This window comes from Myxocyprinus asiaticus, chromosome 7 (assembly GCF_019703515.2).
Source record: "Myxocyprinus asiaticus isolate MX2 ecotype Aquarium Trade chromosome 7, UBuf_Myxa_2, whole genome shotgun sequence".
NCBI classification, from domain to species: Eukaryota; Metazoa; Chordata; class Actinopteri; order Cypriniformes; family Catostomidae; genus Myxocyprinus; species Myxocyprinus asiaticus.
In genome coordinates this window covers 9,982,849-10,001,345 of record NC_059350.1, presented here as the reverse complement: position 1 = coordinate 10,001,345, position 18,497 = coordinate 9,982,849, and the positions used below count along the sequence as shown (strand labels likewise).

The 18,497-nt window shown below is 38.4% G+C and overlaps 1 protein-coding gene across 4 annotated transcripts in view; it reads left to right on the top strand.

Moving 5' to 3' along the window:
• The window catches only part of arhgef7b (Rho guanine nucleotide exchange factor (GEF) 7b), a 57,757-nt gene that overhangs the window by 27,826 nt on the left and 11,434 nt on the right, over positions 1-18,497 (top strand). For all 4 annotated transcript variants that reach the window (XM_051703430.1, XM_051703426.1, XM_051703427.1 and 1 more), the window contains 7 exons: positions 6,063-6,151; positions 13,487-13,581; positions 13,659-13,754; positions 14,311-14,433; positions 14,623-14,761; positions 17,722-17,781; positions 17,901-18,047. In XM_051703430.1, coding sequence (XP_051559390.1) covers positions 6,063-6,151; positions 13,487-13,581; positions 13,659-13,754; positions 14,311-14,433; positions 14,623-14,761; positions 17,722-17,781; positions 17,901-18,047 — 749 coding nt within the window. The remainder of the gene's footprint in view (positions 1-6,062; positions 6,152-13,486; positions 13,582-13,658; positions 13,755-14,310; positions 14,434-14,622; positions 14,762-17,721; positions 17,782-17,900; positions 18,048-18,497) is intronic.

The following is an 18,497-nucleotide window of genomic DNA, read 5'->3' as shown; positions in this document are numbered from 1 at the left end:
GGTTCAAATTCTTCCATATAGAGCTCTATACGTTCTAGTGGGCATTTCCAAACCAGGATGGGTGTTTATCAACTATCCAATGAAAGTGGGGAATGTCATGTAGTAAGCAAATCTTGCTAAATCTTGCGGTTGAAAAAGGCCCATCCCAGTTTGAAAATGCCCACAGATTGGGAAATGTCCATTTTTTTTCCACAGATACACAAGTCTCAAAAAATTAAGCTGTAAGAGTATATACAGTAGTTTAGTTTCTGTCATCCTCTGGACAATATTTCATTAGTTTTAGAGCGGTTCACAATAATTTAGTCTTGAATGTGTCAACGCTCCAAATGAATTCCGACCATATCAAACACAGTGTTGTTGCTCTATGAATGCAAAACCATCACAGTTCACTTTATTTGACCTTTTGCACAATTCCAAAAATATCTAGCCTTTACAGTTTAACATGCAATTACTGTACTAATAAAATATTGTATCTGAAAAATCGGTAATTACTATGCTATTCGGTTAACTAATTTCATTCAGTTACACTGGAACACAGTTTGTGGATGGGGAATTTGTCTCCTGTTGTCGCCATGTATAGAAGAAGTGCAGCTGAAGTCATATGATCAACAAATAGTCAACACAAACCTAATAAATTCAGTATGTTTATATGCACAGTTACAGTCAAGCTACAGCTGTTTTTTGCATAGTCAAGCTACACTCTTCATCTGTCTGTCCAAATATACATGACACAATGCTTAATCAAATATTTCAAGGAAGGTCGTTAGCTGAGGAAGTGCCGGTAATACATGCCGCGCATCACCTCTGTCGAAGCATATACATAGCATATACAGCCCATGATGCCAAACAGATACACACACGTATGTGGAAACAGCCTTTTTGTGTATTCAGCCCAGCTTGAATGGAAATACAGTAGTGGCCAAATATATTGGCACCCTTGGTAAATATCAGAAAAGAAGGCTGTGAAAGAAAATCTGCATTGTTTATCCTTTTGATCATTCATTAAAAAAAAAATCACAAAAATCTAACCTTTAATTGATGTAAAACAATTGAAAGGGGGGAAATATCTCATTATTAAATATTTTTCTCCAAAACACGTTTGGCCACAATTATTGGCACCCCTAGAAATTCTTATGAGTAAAATATATCTGAAGTATATTCCCCTTCATATTTTAAATTTTTTAATGCACCTGGGTGACTAGGAACATGAAATTGTTCAGCCATGACTTCCTGTTTCACAGGGGTATAAATATGAGGTAACACACAGGCCAAATTCCCTTAATCATCAATCACAGAGTGTTAAACTAAAGAATATAGTTCTGATGTGTGGCAAAAGTTGTTGAGCTTCACAAAATGGGAAGTGGCTATAAGAAAATAGCCAAAGCATTGAAAATACCCATTTCCACCATCAGGGCAATAATTAAGAAGTTCTAATCAACTGGAGATGTTAAGAATCGGCCTGGAAAAGGACGTGTGTTTATATTGTCTCCACGCATGGTGAGGAGGATGGTTCAAGTGGCCAAAGAATCTCCAAGGATCACAGCTGGAGAATTGCAGAAATTAGTTGGGTCTTGGGGTCAGAACGTCTAGAAAAAAAAATCAGACATCACCTACATCAGACATCACCTACAAGTTGTTTGGGAGGGTTTCAAGAAAAAAACGCCTCTGCTCTCATCCAACAACAAACTCAAGCATCTTCAGTTAGCCAGAAAAAGAAAATTTGTGGGGTGAACTGAAGAGGAGAGTCCACCAACATGGACCTCTGAATTTGAAGGATCTGTAGAGATTCTGTATGGACGAATGGTCTCCGATCCCTTGCCAGGTGTTCTCCAACCTCATTTTGCATTATAAGAGAAGACTCAGAACTGTTATCTTGGCAAAGAGAGGCTGCAAAAAGTATTGAATAAAAGGGTGCCAATAATTATGGCCAATGCGTTTTGGAGAACAATATGTATTTAATGAGATATTTCCCCTGTTTCAATTGTTTTACTTCAGTTAAAGGTTAGATTTTTGTGAATTTTTTGAATGAAAGATCAAAAGGCTGAACAATGCCGATTTTTTTTTTTTTTTTTTTTTTTTTTTTTTTCACAGCCTTCTTTGCGCATATTTATCAATGGTGCCAATATTTTTGGCCACTACTGTATTTTAGCATGACATCACAGCATGAACATCCAGGGCTGACCAGGAAGGAAACGCCATCTACAAACAAAGACAGGAAGTGCAGCAGCCAGAAGACCCTATTTCCCCTTTCCTCAGAATATAGCTCCACACTCCATTTCATTCCATACTTTGAGCTCAATTAGTGAACCAGACTCGCTTATATGATTTACTAGTATTAAATGCATGACAGTAGTAGACAGTAATGTCATATTAGGAGATGCATTATATCTCACAAATGGCTTCAGCTATGGCAAGGGGAGAGGCATGGTGTTCTTGATAGCACCATTTTGGTAGGGTTCATATTACATGATAAAAACTTAACTCTTACATTTTCTGAAGAAAATGTGAGTGGTGCTTTCCTGTGCAAAACTTGCCACCACGATGCTAGGGTGTTGTGGATGGTTGCCACATGTTGCTATGTGATTGCTAAGGAATGGTTTAATGCAGTTGCTAGGGTCGTCTTGGTGGTTGCTAGGTGGTTGCTCATTGGCCCAAATCAAAAGTGTCCACTCTCAAGTCTCAAAGAAATTCTAGTCACTAGATATGGCTCAGTTCCCTCCTTCAATACAAGTCTATGAGATATTTTTAAAGCTTATTATTCACCAGGCAAAAATCATAAGTTGAATCACTAAAGTTATTGGTATTAAAAGTAATAGCACACCTCTTCTTAACAAGCTGCATGATTTCGGGTATCATTTATGTTCATAGCACAAACTTAAACACAAAGTATACTTTTGACGGGAATGCTTAGAGCAGAGGTTGGCGACCTTTTTTTTTTTCCTGGTCAATGGCTGTGCCGAAGCCATGCACAGGTATGTGATTGTATCCGAAATTTGAGTCCACTTGTATGTTTCTATTTTGCATTTTTCTAATTTAATCGTTTATTTTTAATTACAAATGATATTATCAGTACAACAGTTTGAGTAAAAAATTTAGCAAAACCTGATGATTATGATATCGTGATCCTGCTTGTGAATTTTCACAGAGCTTCTTGTGAAAGTGCTTTAATGAAAGAAAACCTGTCCTTTTGTACGAAATGAGTTAACACAGTTAATGTCACAAATTTGCTTATTTGATTACTGATCACATTATGTGGAATCTTAAATATTTCTTATATTATGTGATACGTTTTTCAAAATCACGCAGAGGGGTAATCACTAGCACGCAAGCAACAGCAAGAGTGTAGCAGGCTATTTTCTTTATATGACGTTTTTTGCACCTGCATTCCAAACAACATTTCTTGATGTAATCCTTCCTTATGATCACGCAGCGTGTTTTCATCAGCTGAATGGGAGGCCAAACACTATTAAAGTGTGACGAGACTCGCGCTGCACGTCTAAGCCATTCGCGCATCACAAGATGATCAACTATTTAGCCGTTTTCGGTGAATCGCATCTGCAAAATCCTGAAACTTTATTTCCAGGTTTCATTTATATTTTAATAGACTCAGATTTTTGAACACCGCAATGTGGGTTTATGTTTTCTCTTTTAATTGTTTAATGTAATTTCGAGTGTGACCATGGTTTAAGGAGGGTGTACCTGTATGCTGGGTTGGAAATCTCAAGGATTAATAGTGGTGTTTTCCTAATTACATCACGTGTTGTTCTGAAAGCAAAAAGAAACAAATGAAACACGGAATGTAGGCTGTCATCCGCGCAGCCTGACCGAAGCAAAGCGAGCGCGTTTACTTGTGCTATTAACCAAAAGTGAAGCGTTGCCAGCGTGCGATGCGCGAATGGTTTGCACAAGTCTGTCTCGTGACATTTACATTTTTTGTTTAGCCTCCCATTCAGCTCATGAAAACACGTTGCTGCGTGATCATGAGGAAGGATTACATCAAGATGTAGATTTGAATGCAGGTGCGGAATTCATATGAATAAAATAGTCTACTCATCTCTCGCCGTTGCTGGCGTGCCTGTGATCACCCTTCCATGTGCCATAGGTTGCCTACCCCTGGCTTAGTGTATGCATACAGTCGAATGCTCAGCCTTTCAAAGTAAATGCCATACGACTGCACGCATACACAAACAATTGTCGCATATGCGCTACAACTGCAATGAGATACTGGACTATTTCACTTCAGGAGTTTAGACTCATAAGGGTGTGGTTATAGTCCTTCAGACTTGAGTTTTATAAATGCAGGTATTTCCTGACCTCTTGACCTGCACATCCAATTTTGTTGATTCCACCTTCGTCTACTGTTGTTTACCGACGATCTTCTTCTTGCACTTCTTCATGAAAGCAAAAGCTCAGCTGTGAGTGTTGCCACCTTGTGGACCCACTAATTAGTAGGGATGTGCAAAACTACCAATTTTCATATTTAACAAGCCAAAACTATCAAAGTTAAAAAGTAAGAATTAAGAAAGGCTCCGATAAAGAACGGGACAAAACCACTTATGCACATCCTGAAAACAGAATGACGTGCTTTAATGTAACCAGAGTGCTTCAGGGCGCATTCGCTGTACAAGATAATGATACATGTACAAATCTAATTCACAACATTGAGCAGTTTAACATTTCTAACTGCAACTATTTATTTAAGTAGTGTCAGACAGAATTAGCAAATGACTATAACCTCTCCAAAGCACTTCACAAATACATTACTCACAGCAGAGGATTTAATGTCCGACTGTGATCGCCTTATAATGTATTGTTGATGCTGCACATTAATGGGTGTAACAACAGCAGTGCATAAATGGACTAAACTTAAAGCATTAAAGAGACAAAAATTCTTGCAGAGGATTTTACTGTACTGTTATTCTCTGTCAAGCACAGCAAATTATCATCCTGCTAAAAAATGCTCTCCAAGACGTTTTCTCAATTAATTTGAGAATTGCATCTCCCATTAAAACCACCACCACTAAAAATATGTTAGTAGCCAACCCCACTAATGGACTAGTCAGCTGTTAGATGACTAGCCGATTAGTCGACCACCTTAGCACATCCATTATCAATTAGCGCAAATAAATCCAGGCGAATGCTCATATTGTGTAGTATGTGTGTGTGTATGAAAACTCTGGCTGGAGCACACTGCTGATGATGAAATTTGCATCATACTGTACAGAGACTTTGGGCTTAAGGGTTAGAGTTGGGATTTTGACATACAGGTTTTCCACGTGCTGGTACGTCTCGTGAATAGTGCGGACAGTCCGCGTGTTTGCGCATTGTCGGCACATGCGTCTGCCATTGAATGTGGTAAAAGTGTATCACAAAGCAGTCGTAGTGCGCACGTGTCAAACGCATCCGTACAGGCTCGGGTCAGAATAGTTTACTTTGAAAGACTGTGCACTCGACCGGGTAAAAAGGAGTACACCCTAGTCTGTAAAGACTGCAGTTTGCGCATTGCCATGTGCCTGAAATTGATTGTGCTAAAAGAGTTTCACAAAGCAGTTGTAGTGCACATGCGGCAAACACATCCGTATGGGCTTGTGGTCAAACTAGTACTTTGGCTGTGTCCGAATTCGCAAACTTTCAGAGTATGTACTGCATGTGATGAAGAACTTACTTTTGCCATTAAAACACTTTTGCCGCAACCATTCGAAGTATAAAAAAAAACTAAGTACACCCTAGCTTTAAGTAGCAATAGTAATAGTGATTTGCCCCACATATTTTTGGTTTGTAAAGTTGTTGAGGTCTAAGAGAAAACAAAGGGAAATACCACATTTCAGTCAATGTAAGAAAAACTGGTAAAAATGAACATCTTGCTTATGATCCTAACCTGAAGAGAGGAATATGTTGTAATGTATTCCCGTAATCTCAGATCTCCCCCTCTAGGTATCTAAATCTAATATTCCTTCCCTGACTGTTCACTGCGGGAGAGGTGTACTTTAATATTCGATCTCACAGAAACAAAATGATTCCAGATGTTGACCCTCCTTTTGTTCTGTTTCTCTCTCAAACAGACAAACCTGTGTCTCCCAAGTCTGCATCACTGAAAAGTCTGCCCAAGGGCTTTGAGACTGCTAACTTCTGCAAGACATACTATAATGTGGTAAGGGAGATGTGCTGTAGCACAGCATTGTTGGTGTTGGCATGTAACACTTCGCACATGGAACGAGTTGATTATTTATGATGTGTGTGGTGGAAGAGATGCTTCTTGGGAACTTGTGTTGCACAGATATTTCCCTAAACAAATAAGCACTACTTACTACTTGACAAATAAGATTATTCTCCTGATATGAGCTTATCATATTCAAATAAGTTGTTTAATAATATGATTCACAGGTTTTTGATTATAGAGTCTCAGTGGAAAGCAAATGTTTTGGCTCCAACTAATGATTATCTAATGCAGCTTTAATAATACAAGCTTTTGTTTTTAATAAACCTTCTCTAAGTCCGTGTGTCTGGACTTTCCGCTGAGCTGTTTGGACACTGAACCGCACACCTGAAATGTTTGAACAGGGTAATGTGATATGGATTCTTTTGCTTTTAACTATTAAGAGCATATTCAACAGTATACTTAGGCTACATCCACATTAATCCGAATACATTTGAAAATGGCTTTTTACGCTCTCCGTCCACACGGCCGTTATCAAGTGTTTTCCAAAAGTTTCTTGTCCACACTAAAACATATGAAAACTCTTAAATCCTCTTACTGCGCATGCGAAAAATCGCCATTCCATGTACGGTGTGAAACGCACCTGTCCACAACTTCCTGTCGCCTTTTGAAGGAATGTATTGTGAAGGTTATACAAAGTAACATTTATCTTTAACAATGCTATTAAAGTGAATAACAGGCACAACAACTTGGGCTGCCATCTTTATTGTTTTGGGTTGAATGGATCACATGACAACAAATACGTCATCGTTTTCAGATATCTCCATTTTTCCCTGTCCACACTACGAAGACAGCTTTTTTAAATGTATCCACTTGGGAGGCCATTTTCAAAAAGCTAAATTTTTACCGTCAAAATTGCCTCTGGACGGAACACCAAAAAGTAGAGAGAAAGACCTGAAGGCCACGTCAACACTAATATGTTTTTCATTTGAAAGCACATCTTTTTCTCTACGTTTTGGCCTTCCATCCACACTGAGACAGTGTTTTTTGTCCAGTGAAAATAAAGATCTCTCCCAAGTGGATACATTTGAAAATGCCATCTTTGCATTGTTGTGTGGACAGGGAAAATTGTCATTTTCCAAAACTGACATATTTGTTGTCATGTGATGCAGTCATGTGAACTCAAAACAATCAAGATGGTTGCCCATGTTGTAGCGGCGCTGTTGTGCCTGATATCCACTTTAAAAGAGTTGTTAAAGATAAATGTTACTTTGTACAACCTTCACATTGCATTCCTTCAAAGGCGACGGGAAGTTTACTCGGAATTGCTGTCCGGTAGCAGAACACGAGGACAATTGCATTTCACATCGTACATGGAAATGACACAGGTCCACGCTTCTTACATTTTTTTCCCCGTATGCGCAGTAAGGGGATTTAAGAGTTTTCAGAAGTTTCAGTGTGGGCGAGCAATTTTTTGGAAAATGTTTGAAAATGCCATTTTAAAATTGATCTGGATTAATGTGGACGTAGCCTAAGAATTATTTTTGCCATTATTGTAGTTGTTGCATACTGATGCCCAGGTGTGTAGGGTGCAAATGCAGCACAAACCAACTCTCAAATGTTAACAAGAAGCTAAAAATTGTTAATGCTATATGGATCATTTTGAGAAATATGCCTAATATTAAAGACAAGTTTTAGCACTAAAGTAAGAAGATATTTTTCTTTACAGTTTAACCCACTATATTAGTTAAACTAGGGCTGGATGATAAAACGATGTCGATTTTTATTGAAAAAAATAATTATTATTTGATATTTTGCCTATGTTCTACATCTAGACGATCGGATCAGATAAATGTTGCAAGCAGTTCAGTAAAGTTTTACACACAACTAGCTAACTAAATCATAGTCATGAAATCAGCCGGGTAGGAAGTATAAGCTGGCTAGCGGTTACCTCACCCTGTTGTCATGCGAACCAGAAGGGCTCTGTATGAATCAATAGTGAGGCTCAGTAGCCGCTAGCTAGCTATCCAGTTAATATGATATCAAACAAGACAGTACTGACAATGCAATACAGCTATCAACTGAACACAACAATAACTCTGACATATTTATGTTCTGTTAAGTTTAATAATTTAATTGAAAAGAAGCCACGCACTTTATGCAAAATTAAATCCCAAACTGAGCATACTTCTTGAACTTCAAATTAAAAGGTAGCGTACCCTGTGGATTATTGTTTAAATGAAGTTGTTTAATTCATTCTTGAGGTCCAACAAATGTGTGGAATGCATTTCCTCCCCCATTAATGGTATTAAATGTATATTGTGATAAAAATCTTATGTCGAACAATGTAAAAAAAAAAAAAAAGGGGGGGGGGGGGGGGGTCTGGTTTGGGTGGTTTACGAGGAAATTACAAGGGCGTTATGCTATAAATGTGGTTTATGAGGACATTTCTAGTGTCCCCATAATTCAAATTGCTTAAAAAAACATACTAAATGATGTTTTTTTTTTTTTTTTTTAAATGCAGAATGTTTTTTGTGAGGGTTAGGTTTAGGGGTAGGGTTAGGGGATAGAATCTGTAGTTCATACAGTATAAAAATCATTATGTCTGTGGAGAGTCCTCATAAGGATAGCCGCACCAACGTGTGTGCGTGTGTGTGTGTGTGTGTGTGTGTGTGTGTGTGTGTGTGTGTGTGTGTGTGCGTGGCCTTTATTGTGCTCCATTTCCTGTTGAGATATGTCCCAGCAGCCTCCCTCTGAGCTGCTACAAACCCAGTGATCTGTTAATGTGAGTGTGTACATAGCTATAATTTGAGGACAAATATATACCCAGAGTTAGCTAAATCTGTCAAAATTAACTTTTTGGGGATGTCCTCATTTTTAAAAATTATACATAATGTAAAAAAAAACAAAAAAAACAAAATATATATATATATATATATTTACACATATATACACTGATCAGCCACAACATTAAAACCACCTGCCTAATATTGTGTAGGTCCCCCTTGTGCTGCCAAAACAGAGCCAACCCGCATCTCAGAATAGCATTCTAAGACAATCTCACCACAATTGTACAGAGCGGTTATCTGAGTTACAGTAGACTTTGTCAGTTCAAACCAGTCTGGCCATTCTCTGTTGACCTCTCTCATCAACAAGGCATTTCCATCTGCAGAACTGCCGCTCACTGGATGTTTTTTTGTTTTTGGCACCATTCGGAGTAAATTCTAGAGACTGTTGTGAAAATCCCAGGAGATCAGCAGTTACAGAAATACTCAAACCAGTATGTCTGGCACCAACAATCATCCATGCAATTATCTAGTCAGCCAATCATGTGGCAGCAGTGCATAAACTCATGCAGATACGGGTCAGGAACTTCATGTTAATGTTCACATCAGCCATCAGAATGGGGGGAAAAATGTGATCTCATTGATTTGGACTGTGGCATGATTGTTGGTCTCCATATCTCAATAAAAATATTGTCATTTAGAGCATTTATTTGCAGAAAATGACAACTGGTCAAAATAACAAGAAAGATGCAGTGTTTTCAGACCTCGAATAATGCAAAGAAAGCAAGTTCATATTAATAAAGCTCGGCTTTGTTTGATGACTTGCGGCCATCCATCTTCCTCTTGATCACATTCCAGAGGTTTTCAGTGGGGTTCAGGTCTGGAGATTGGGCTGGCCATGACAGGGTCTTGATCCGGTTTTCCTCCAATCACACCTTGATTGACCTGGCTGTGTGGCATGGAGCATTGTCCTGCTGTGAAAAACAATCCTCAGAGTTGGGGAACATTGTCAAAGCAGAAGGAAGCAAGTGTTCTTCCAGGATAACCTTGTATGTGGCTTGATTAATGCGTCCTTCACAAAGACGAATCTGCCAGATTACAGCCTGTCTGAGGCACCCCCAGATCATCACCGATCCTCCACCTGGTCGTCTAATGGTTAGACGGAGACCTGGAGAGGCCTTCAAGCCACAGTGTCTCACACCCACTGTGAAATTTGGTGGAGGATCAGTGATGACCTGGGGGTGCTTCAGACAGGCTGGAATCGGACAGATTCGTCTTGGTGAATGACCAAAACATTTGTCTTAAGATGGTTATTTATATCTTCAGCTTTAGTGTGTCAATAGGAAAAATACATTTTAGACTCCCAAACATTACTTTTGCAAATAGAAAAGATTAGAATAGAAGAAAAGAAGATGGCAAAAGATGACATTGCCCCCACAGAGCCCCCCACTGAACATCGAGTCAATCTGGGATTACATGAAGAGACAGAAGCAATTGAGACACTAGTGCTGTTATGCTGTGGTGCGATATAGTGGAGGTGGAGCTAGAGGAAGTGTGTGTTTGATCCTGTATTTGCAAATTCATATGTAAATCTGTTGTTATGAATGTCTCTCTGTATATAGTTCTCCGTACTGCCTCATGTTGACCTGATGTGTGTGTGTGTGTGTGTGTGTGTGTGTGTGTGTGTGTGTGTGCGCGTGCGCATGTTTTTGTCCGGGCCACGCTGTAATATAGGTCATCCTTTCCATCTCATTGACTCTTGGGACAGCTGCGCCGGAGGCCCTGCGCTGTCTCTGTCTGTGTGTCTGTGTTTTGTGTGATGAATCAGACTGTTGCAGTTTTCGTGAGAATGTGTAGTAGCTGTCCACTGGCCAAACATCTCTACAAGACTGATCTAAAGCAGACTGGCCATAGAGTCACCCACACACTGTGTGTGTATTTTTCAGGGTGAGAGAGTTCAGGGTCAAGCAGAGTTCAGGTGTCAGGTAATGAATGCCTATACAACTGTCTATGACGAATTGATTTATTGAGACATCTTTGAATTGTGGGATGTATTCAGTGAGGTCAAATGGCTATGCTCAACCAGGAGAGTTCATACTCAAACTTAAATTAGACTGAGATCAGGCATTTTTATAGCATGGAATGACTGGCCCCATTCTGTCATCTCTCTGTCTTTGTCCTTCATTCTCTCTCTCTGTATGCCTGCAGTGTTTTAACTGCATGTTGAAATGGACTCTTGAAAGGTTTAGATTAAAACAGAAAGAAGAGTTTTTAGGTCTACTTTTATTTGACATGTTAGATGTAAAAGCGTAACGTGAAGGCATTTTACTTTTCATCTCAATAAGTTTATATACATTTACATTATTCTTTTGACTAGGGCTGGGCAATATATAAAATATTTACGATGTAATCTCGATGATTTCACTGACGTTATTAAAAAATTAAGCAATATCGTGAATAATTTTACGATCCTTCATGGCTGCACAATTAATCCTAATAACACCAAAATGGGGATGTGGTCATTTGCGATTATAAAACCGCAAAAGGATGCATTTAATGATGGTAAAAATGGTCCGTGTGCAATTTAGAATAATCGGGTGACAAGTTGTTCTGTGCACGCGCGGGGCTCATGGGCTCATGTTTTTAGTGCTTTTAGAGCAGTTTAGATGCATTTTGAAAGAAAAGTACTTGTAGGTTCAAGCATTCGGGCAATTCAACACTTTAGTAAACACTACAAGTTATTACAAATCTACAAAGGCAGCACAATATAACAGAAAAGGAAATGACAAAGTTTTTGCAGATGGGGCGGTCACACTACACTTTGGGCTCTATTCACTCCCATTCAAACGCATCTGAATGCGGGAGACCGGAAACACAAGATCATGCAAAGAAATTTCCTATGACGCTGCGTTCCAAAGTTCAAGCTTGGTGAACCCTGAACTGCGACTCTGGATGATGTGAGGACGAGTGACTAATAGAAGTCAAACTTTATCAAATTAAAAAAGAATCTTTTTAAATTGCTTTTGAAGTGTTAGTTGAATAATGTGACATTATGCTTACAGTCAAACATGACGATACTGTTTCCTAACACTTTGAATATGATATTATTTGGGAAATGTTATTTACTAAAACCAGAAGTCCTCCCGTGTGACATCATATTCGGATCTGTTGAGTTGTACGAAAATGTTTTGCATGTTCAAAGCCTTGTGTGAACGCCCCTTAACATTGTAAACTACAAACTGCAATTTCAGTGTCAAAATAAAAGCTCCAGTTGAAGGTGAAGTGTCAAAACAAAAGCTCCAATGAATGAATGTTACATTTTATATAGTGTTTTTCTGACACAACACTCAAAGCACTTTACACAGTGAACAGGGGACTCTCCTCATCCACCACCAGTGTGCAGCATCCACCTGGATGATGCAACAGCAGCCATAGTGTGCCAGTACACTCAGCACACACCAGCTATTGTTGGAGAGGAGAGAGTAGAGTTATAGAGCCAATTAATATGGGGATTATTAGGAGGCCATGATTGAGAAGGGTCAGTGGGGGAATTTGGCCAGGACACCAGGGTTACACCCCTACTCTTTTCGAGAATTGTCCTGGGATTTTTAATGACCATAGAGAGTCAGGACCTCGGTTTAAGGTGTCAGCCGAAGGACTCTGCCTTTTTACAGTATAGTGTCCCCATCAGGGTGAGCACCCCCTGCTGGACTCCCTAATACCTCTTCCAGCAGCAACCTTAGTTTTCCCCAGGAGGTCTCCCATCCAGGTACTGACCAGGCTCAATGCTGCTTAGCTTCAGTAGGCAACCAGTCTTGAGCTACAGGGTGATATGGCTGCTGGCTTCCAAGTGAAGGTGAAGTAAATAAAACAGAACAATTACTTTTATATAATACAAATCCTATCCTATCTAAATAGTAATGATAAATTAGTATTATATTCTAAAAATTACATTTGACTGGGTCTTACATTAATAATATGGTATTATGCGATATTCAACTGGGTTCCAAAAAATAAGTGGATTGTTTTTGCACACCTTGTTTATTCTCAAAAAACGTTTTAGTAAAAATATGTAAAGGTAAATAATGCTTTTTATTAAGCTACTGTGTGTATGCAATATAAATGAAAAACTGGAAAACATGCCTTCATTTGTTTTAAATAGGTTTTTATTCAATGCCTTTAAAATATTGAAACAACTTTGGCTACAATGGCTGTTGGGATGAAATAACGGTTTGTGTATTTTGAGCTATTTCAGAGCAAATACATTATTATCGAGATATACTGGAGATTGAACATTGTAAATATAATTCATTCGTTACAAGAGGAGAAAGTCACCTTGACATGGACTCATTGATTATTCCCATTCTATTCTGATTCTTTCACACTGTATAATTTATTCTGACTATGAATGATATGCATAAAATTAATCTGTTATCTCAGTAAACTGTAGCTAATTATGAATTGGTTTCTTCTCTTATGTCAAGCTTTATGTCATTTCTTAAATTGAGTTTAATTTCTCTGGTAATTCTTGTCATATGTGCAGGTGGTTCAAAATATTGTCCAGACGGAAACAGAGTACTGTAAAGAGCTGCAGACTCTCCTCTCGACGTATCTGAGAGTGTTACAGCCTACTGACAGGTAAAAGCACACACAGATGGTGGAAGAGGAATATTGGCTGCATCTGGATTCGATCATTCTCTCTCTTTCCCTCTCAGACTCAGTGTGTCAGATATCAGTCACATCATGGGCAATCTGGAGGAGATCAGCTCTTTCCAGCAGACACTGGTACATTCACTGGAAGAAAGTGTCAAGTAAGAGTTTTACACATGGCGCACTCTCTCACACGTTCTCAATCGGTCCACAGCGACATCTAGTGATATTTAGCCTGAAGGTCTCTGAAATGTACAACCTTCAAATTGTGTTGATAAATTGTTTGGTTAATCTGCCCCAGAATGTCTTCTATTATGGTAATCTAAGTTTAAATCTAAGAAACGAGTCATATCATTAATATATATAAATATATGGTGGGATTTAGCTATGCCTTCATAAAGGGTTAGGTTAGGGTTAGAGGGTTAAACATTACTTGCTTTGTGCTCAGAGTCTTGACATTAATTTAATACTGGTATGTCTGCAAATATCATATATGTCATATATTTGAAATATATCAGATATATGTAAAAAAAAAAAAAAAAAAAAAAAAAAAATATATATATATAAATATATATTTATCGTGGTTTGTTGCAGAGTCGTGGTTAGTTTGTGATAAATAGTTTGCTTAAAATATTTTAAGTTTATTAATCCACAGTATGAAGTTCATGTCTACAATGCATTATTTCTAAATAATGCTGGTTTTATTGTGTTGTGCAGAGTTCCAGAGAGTCAGCAGAGAATAGGAGGCTTCTTCCTGTCTCTTGTCCCTCAGCTGAGGGGCTTGTACGTGACCTACTGCTCCAACCATCCATCTGCTGTTAACGTCCTCACACAACACAGGTACAAAACACAATGCAATATAACACAGGTACAGGTATACACTCTTACAGACACACTCTACATAGATCATTAGCTTTTTACAGTTGCTTTTTATTGATTCTTAACCATTTAGCCTTCATCTACAGCCTTTAAAATATATTTCTAATGACATCAGCATCTGTTTATATGTGTCTGTGTGTATGATTTCAGTGAGGAATTAGGGGAGTTTATGGAAAGTAAGGGTGCGAGCAGCCCTGGAATTCTCACACTCACCACAGGCCTTAGCAAACCCTTCCTGAGACTGGAAAAATACCCTACACTACTCAAAGAGATGGAGCGACACATGGAGGTACTGATCTGAGTGTGTGACAGATGTAATATAATTAGGGCTGTCAGTCGATTACATTTTTTAATCACGATTTTGAAAATGCTGTAATTTGATATATACTTAGTTGTCTGTCAAAATGAATTTATTTCCATCTTAGGAAACAAAACAAAACAATATGTAAGAATATAATGCTTAATTAACATTTTCCAAACAAAGCCTTCCCCAATGTAAAGATAGAAATAAACTGAAACATCATATATTCAGGTGTCATTAAACGTTTCCCAAAGTCTAATTGGGAGGTAGTCCTCATAGGTTGAGTGTTTATTCATATTCATTCATTTAATATTTCTATATTCATAATTTTACAATTAAAACATTCATCTCATAACATTATTTATGCATTTGCAACTGCTGTGTAAAAGCATTTATTCCTGCTCTGTGAAAACACACCTAACTCTCATTTCAGATGCAGCTTCTGTGCCACCTGTGCTGTGTAAAGATGGCTTTAGTCCCCATAGGTGTAGGATTCATTGCAGTTGGCAAAAAAACTTTCATCCTCCACAATATTAATGTGCCGGTAGACTGTGACTATCCGCTTTCCTACAGCAATCATGAAGCTGCGTTCATGATTCGCGTCAGAGCGTCAATGCCAGCGTCTTGCGCCGCTTTGAACTCCACGGGAAAAACAAAGTGATAATTAAGTCTTGGCATGCTTCAGTGGTAATTAAAATGCGCTGAAAATACTTGATTTCTATTACAAGTCCCATCTGGGCTTGTTTTGTACTTCAAATGATAGCGCTAAAGGCCTGTTCACACCAAGCCATGACGATTTTGCGAGACAAACCTCTGATGTGATTTACTATTCACACGAGTCGGTAAAAAGATGAAACTTAAAACTATTTCACTCATGTACAGTAGACAGCGCTGTTGCGGTGCTGTTGTCATACCAGTCTCCTGTTCGCACCCTTCAGCTGTTAGAGATTAATATAATAAATGCTGTTAAAGCATTTTCCCCCCTAATTTGGCATACAACGGTAACTGTTTAATTATTTATTTATTTATTTTTGGGGGGGGGGGGGGGGGTTTTCCCCTTTTTCTCCCAGTTTGGAATGCCCAATTCCCAGTGCGCTCTAAGTCCTGGTGGTCGCATAGTGATTTTGCCTCAGTCCGGGTGGCGGAGGACGAATCCCAGTTGCCTCCGCATCTGAGACAGTCAACCCGCGCATCTTATCACGTGGCTTGTTGAGCACGTTGCCACGGAGACATAGCGTGTGTGGAGGCTTCACGCCATCCACCGCAGCATCCGCGCTCAATTCACCATGCGCCCCACCGAGAACAAACCACATTATAGTGACCACGAGGAGGTTACCCCATGTGACTCTACCCTCCCTAGCAACCGGGCCAATTTGGTTGCTTAGGAGACCTGGCTGGAGTCGCTCAGCACGCCCTGGGATTCGAACTAGCGAACTCCAGGGGTGGTAGCCAGCGTATTTTACCACTGAGCTGTTGATTTTGAGGAGTATATAATCCGTGTTTTTTATGCGAGTGAGATGAGTAAAGAGCGCTGTTTCATATTTATTTGCACATATATTTTGCTACAAGTAGGTTTATATTCCATATACACACACATATATATATATATATATATATATATATATATATATATTCGCAAACTCAACTTCTCGTTTTATAATGCCTGGATAATATAACACAAGGTACAGTAATATAAATACACGTGGAATAATGTACATTGAGTATAACAGTATAGTATAAAATATGATGAATATAAAAGAAAACACTGCTCACTGTCTTTTCTTTATTTAAATAATTGCAATTCTTTGTTACATTGTCCTTGCAATAAAAATAGCACTGTGGTTCTCCAATTTGTTTGTCTAAAACATTGCATTTAACAAATCTTTTTATGAATATTTTAATACGAGCTTAAAGCAAATGAATTGCCGAACCTCGTTGCTATTTTTAATGCAATGAGAATATATCAGGGACATTGAAATACATATAAATGTACATTAAGACAAAAAAACTTAAGCAGACTTTCAAAAACAGACCGGGTTTATGTTTGCAGTACCAAGGTTTCATGAACTGCAACTATTTATTTTTAAGTATATAATTTTCGGGTGTGTATCAGCTGGACGGCGTCACCAACATGCTGGATTGAGCAGCCGCAATGACTCTGGGAAAAATTACAAAAAGCTCTTCTCTCATTGGTCAGTCAGTTTTCATCGCAGTCCAAAGAAAAAAAAAAGTCAGTCCATTAAAAAAAACTTTGGATTGTCAGCGGACGATTTGTCGGACCTGCTGTGAATAGCGCCATCGGAATCCATTGTTACTGTTCAAAAGCTTGTTCGGAACGAACAGTCGCACTGGAAAAACAGGTTTGGTGTGAACAGGCCTTAAGAGGTCATTTCTCCATCATTTTATCACTGATAGGGAAGCGCTGTTATGGTGTGTGTAAAAAGTGTTTATGCTGGTTTATGCTGTATTAACGGTAAATGCGTTAATCGTTAATAAACTTTTTTAATTAATCGCATGCAATTAAAGCAATTAATTCCGACAGCTCTAAATATAATATATTATAATAAGATCTGTTGATTTAACGTGTTAATTCAGTGCGATTAATAAAAAAAAAAAAATGATGCTTTAAAAATAGTTAACACAATTAATCATGCCCCAGGCCGTAAAAAGTAATATTCCTACCATCGGAGCAATTCAAGCTTTAAGTATCACCTGTTTTCAGCAGGGGACAGTAAGCGAAACTCCAGCTAAATAGGCATCACACAGCTTTCTCACCAAATTTTAATGTATGTGATTAATTGCGTTTAATTTGATTAAATGGCATGTCATGTGATTAATTCGATTTAAAAAGTCTAACCGATTTACAGCCTTAAATATAATATAATATAACATAACATAATGTAATATAGTGAATTAAAACACTCATGTTCTTCCTCTGCTCTGTGCAGGAGATCCACCTTGACCGTCCAGACATTCAGAAGAGCATGACAGCATTTAAAAATCTCTCTGTGAGTCTTTTGCACATTTTAAAAACCAACATCACCAATGAAATGTTGATTCATTTATGTTGTATTATTACTGTCAGAATGTAATTCTGTACTTATTTGTGTGTCTGTCATGGCTGCAGGCTCATTGTCAAGAAGTGAGGAAGAGGAAGGAACTTGAGCTGCAGATTCTGACAGAGTCAATTCGTGGATGGGAAGGGGAGGGAATTAGGGCCCTGGGCTCTGTTCTCTACATGTCACAGGTCCTCATTCAGAACCATGGCACTGAGGTAAATGTTTCAACCCAACTGGAATGTTTTAGCTAAACCCTCTAGGGTCTTTTAATAAAGTTTGACACCTTGGCTGTTCGCAGTCATTTTTGAAACAATACAGGTATAACTTTTTTTAAAGAAATTATTGTTTCCCTTTTCCCTGAAGTCATAACAATTATGCACTACTTTTGGGATTTTATGCTATTTAGATCTTATTAACCTGTACATTTCTCAATTACCCCGTTCATTTGCATTATGTTGACTTCAGTAAAAACATACACTTCTATAATTTGAAACATGGAGAAAATACGAGAATGTGTCATGTATTAGGGACAGATTGCTGACATCTGGTGTGGAAAAAAAGAACAGTTACAAAACTTGAAAATCATGTCATGACAATAAAAACCAGTAGATGGCTGCAGAGACTGTGTGGCATGATTGCCTGTTGTAATTAAATTTTAGGTCATC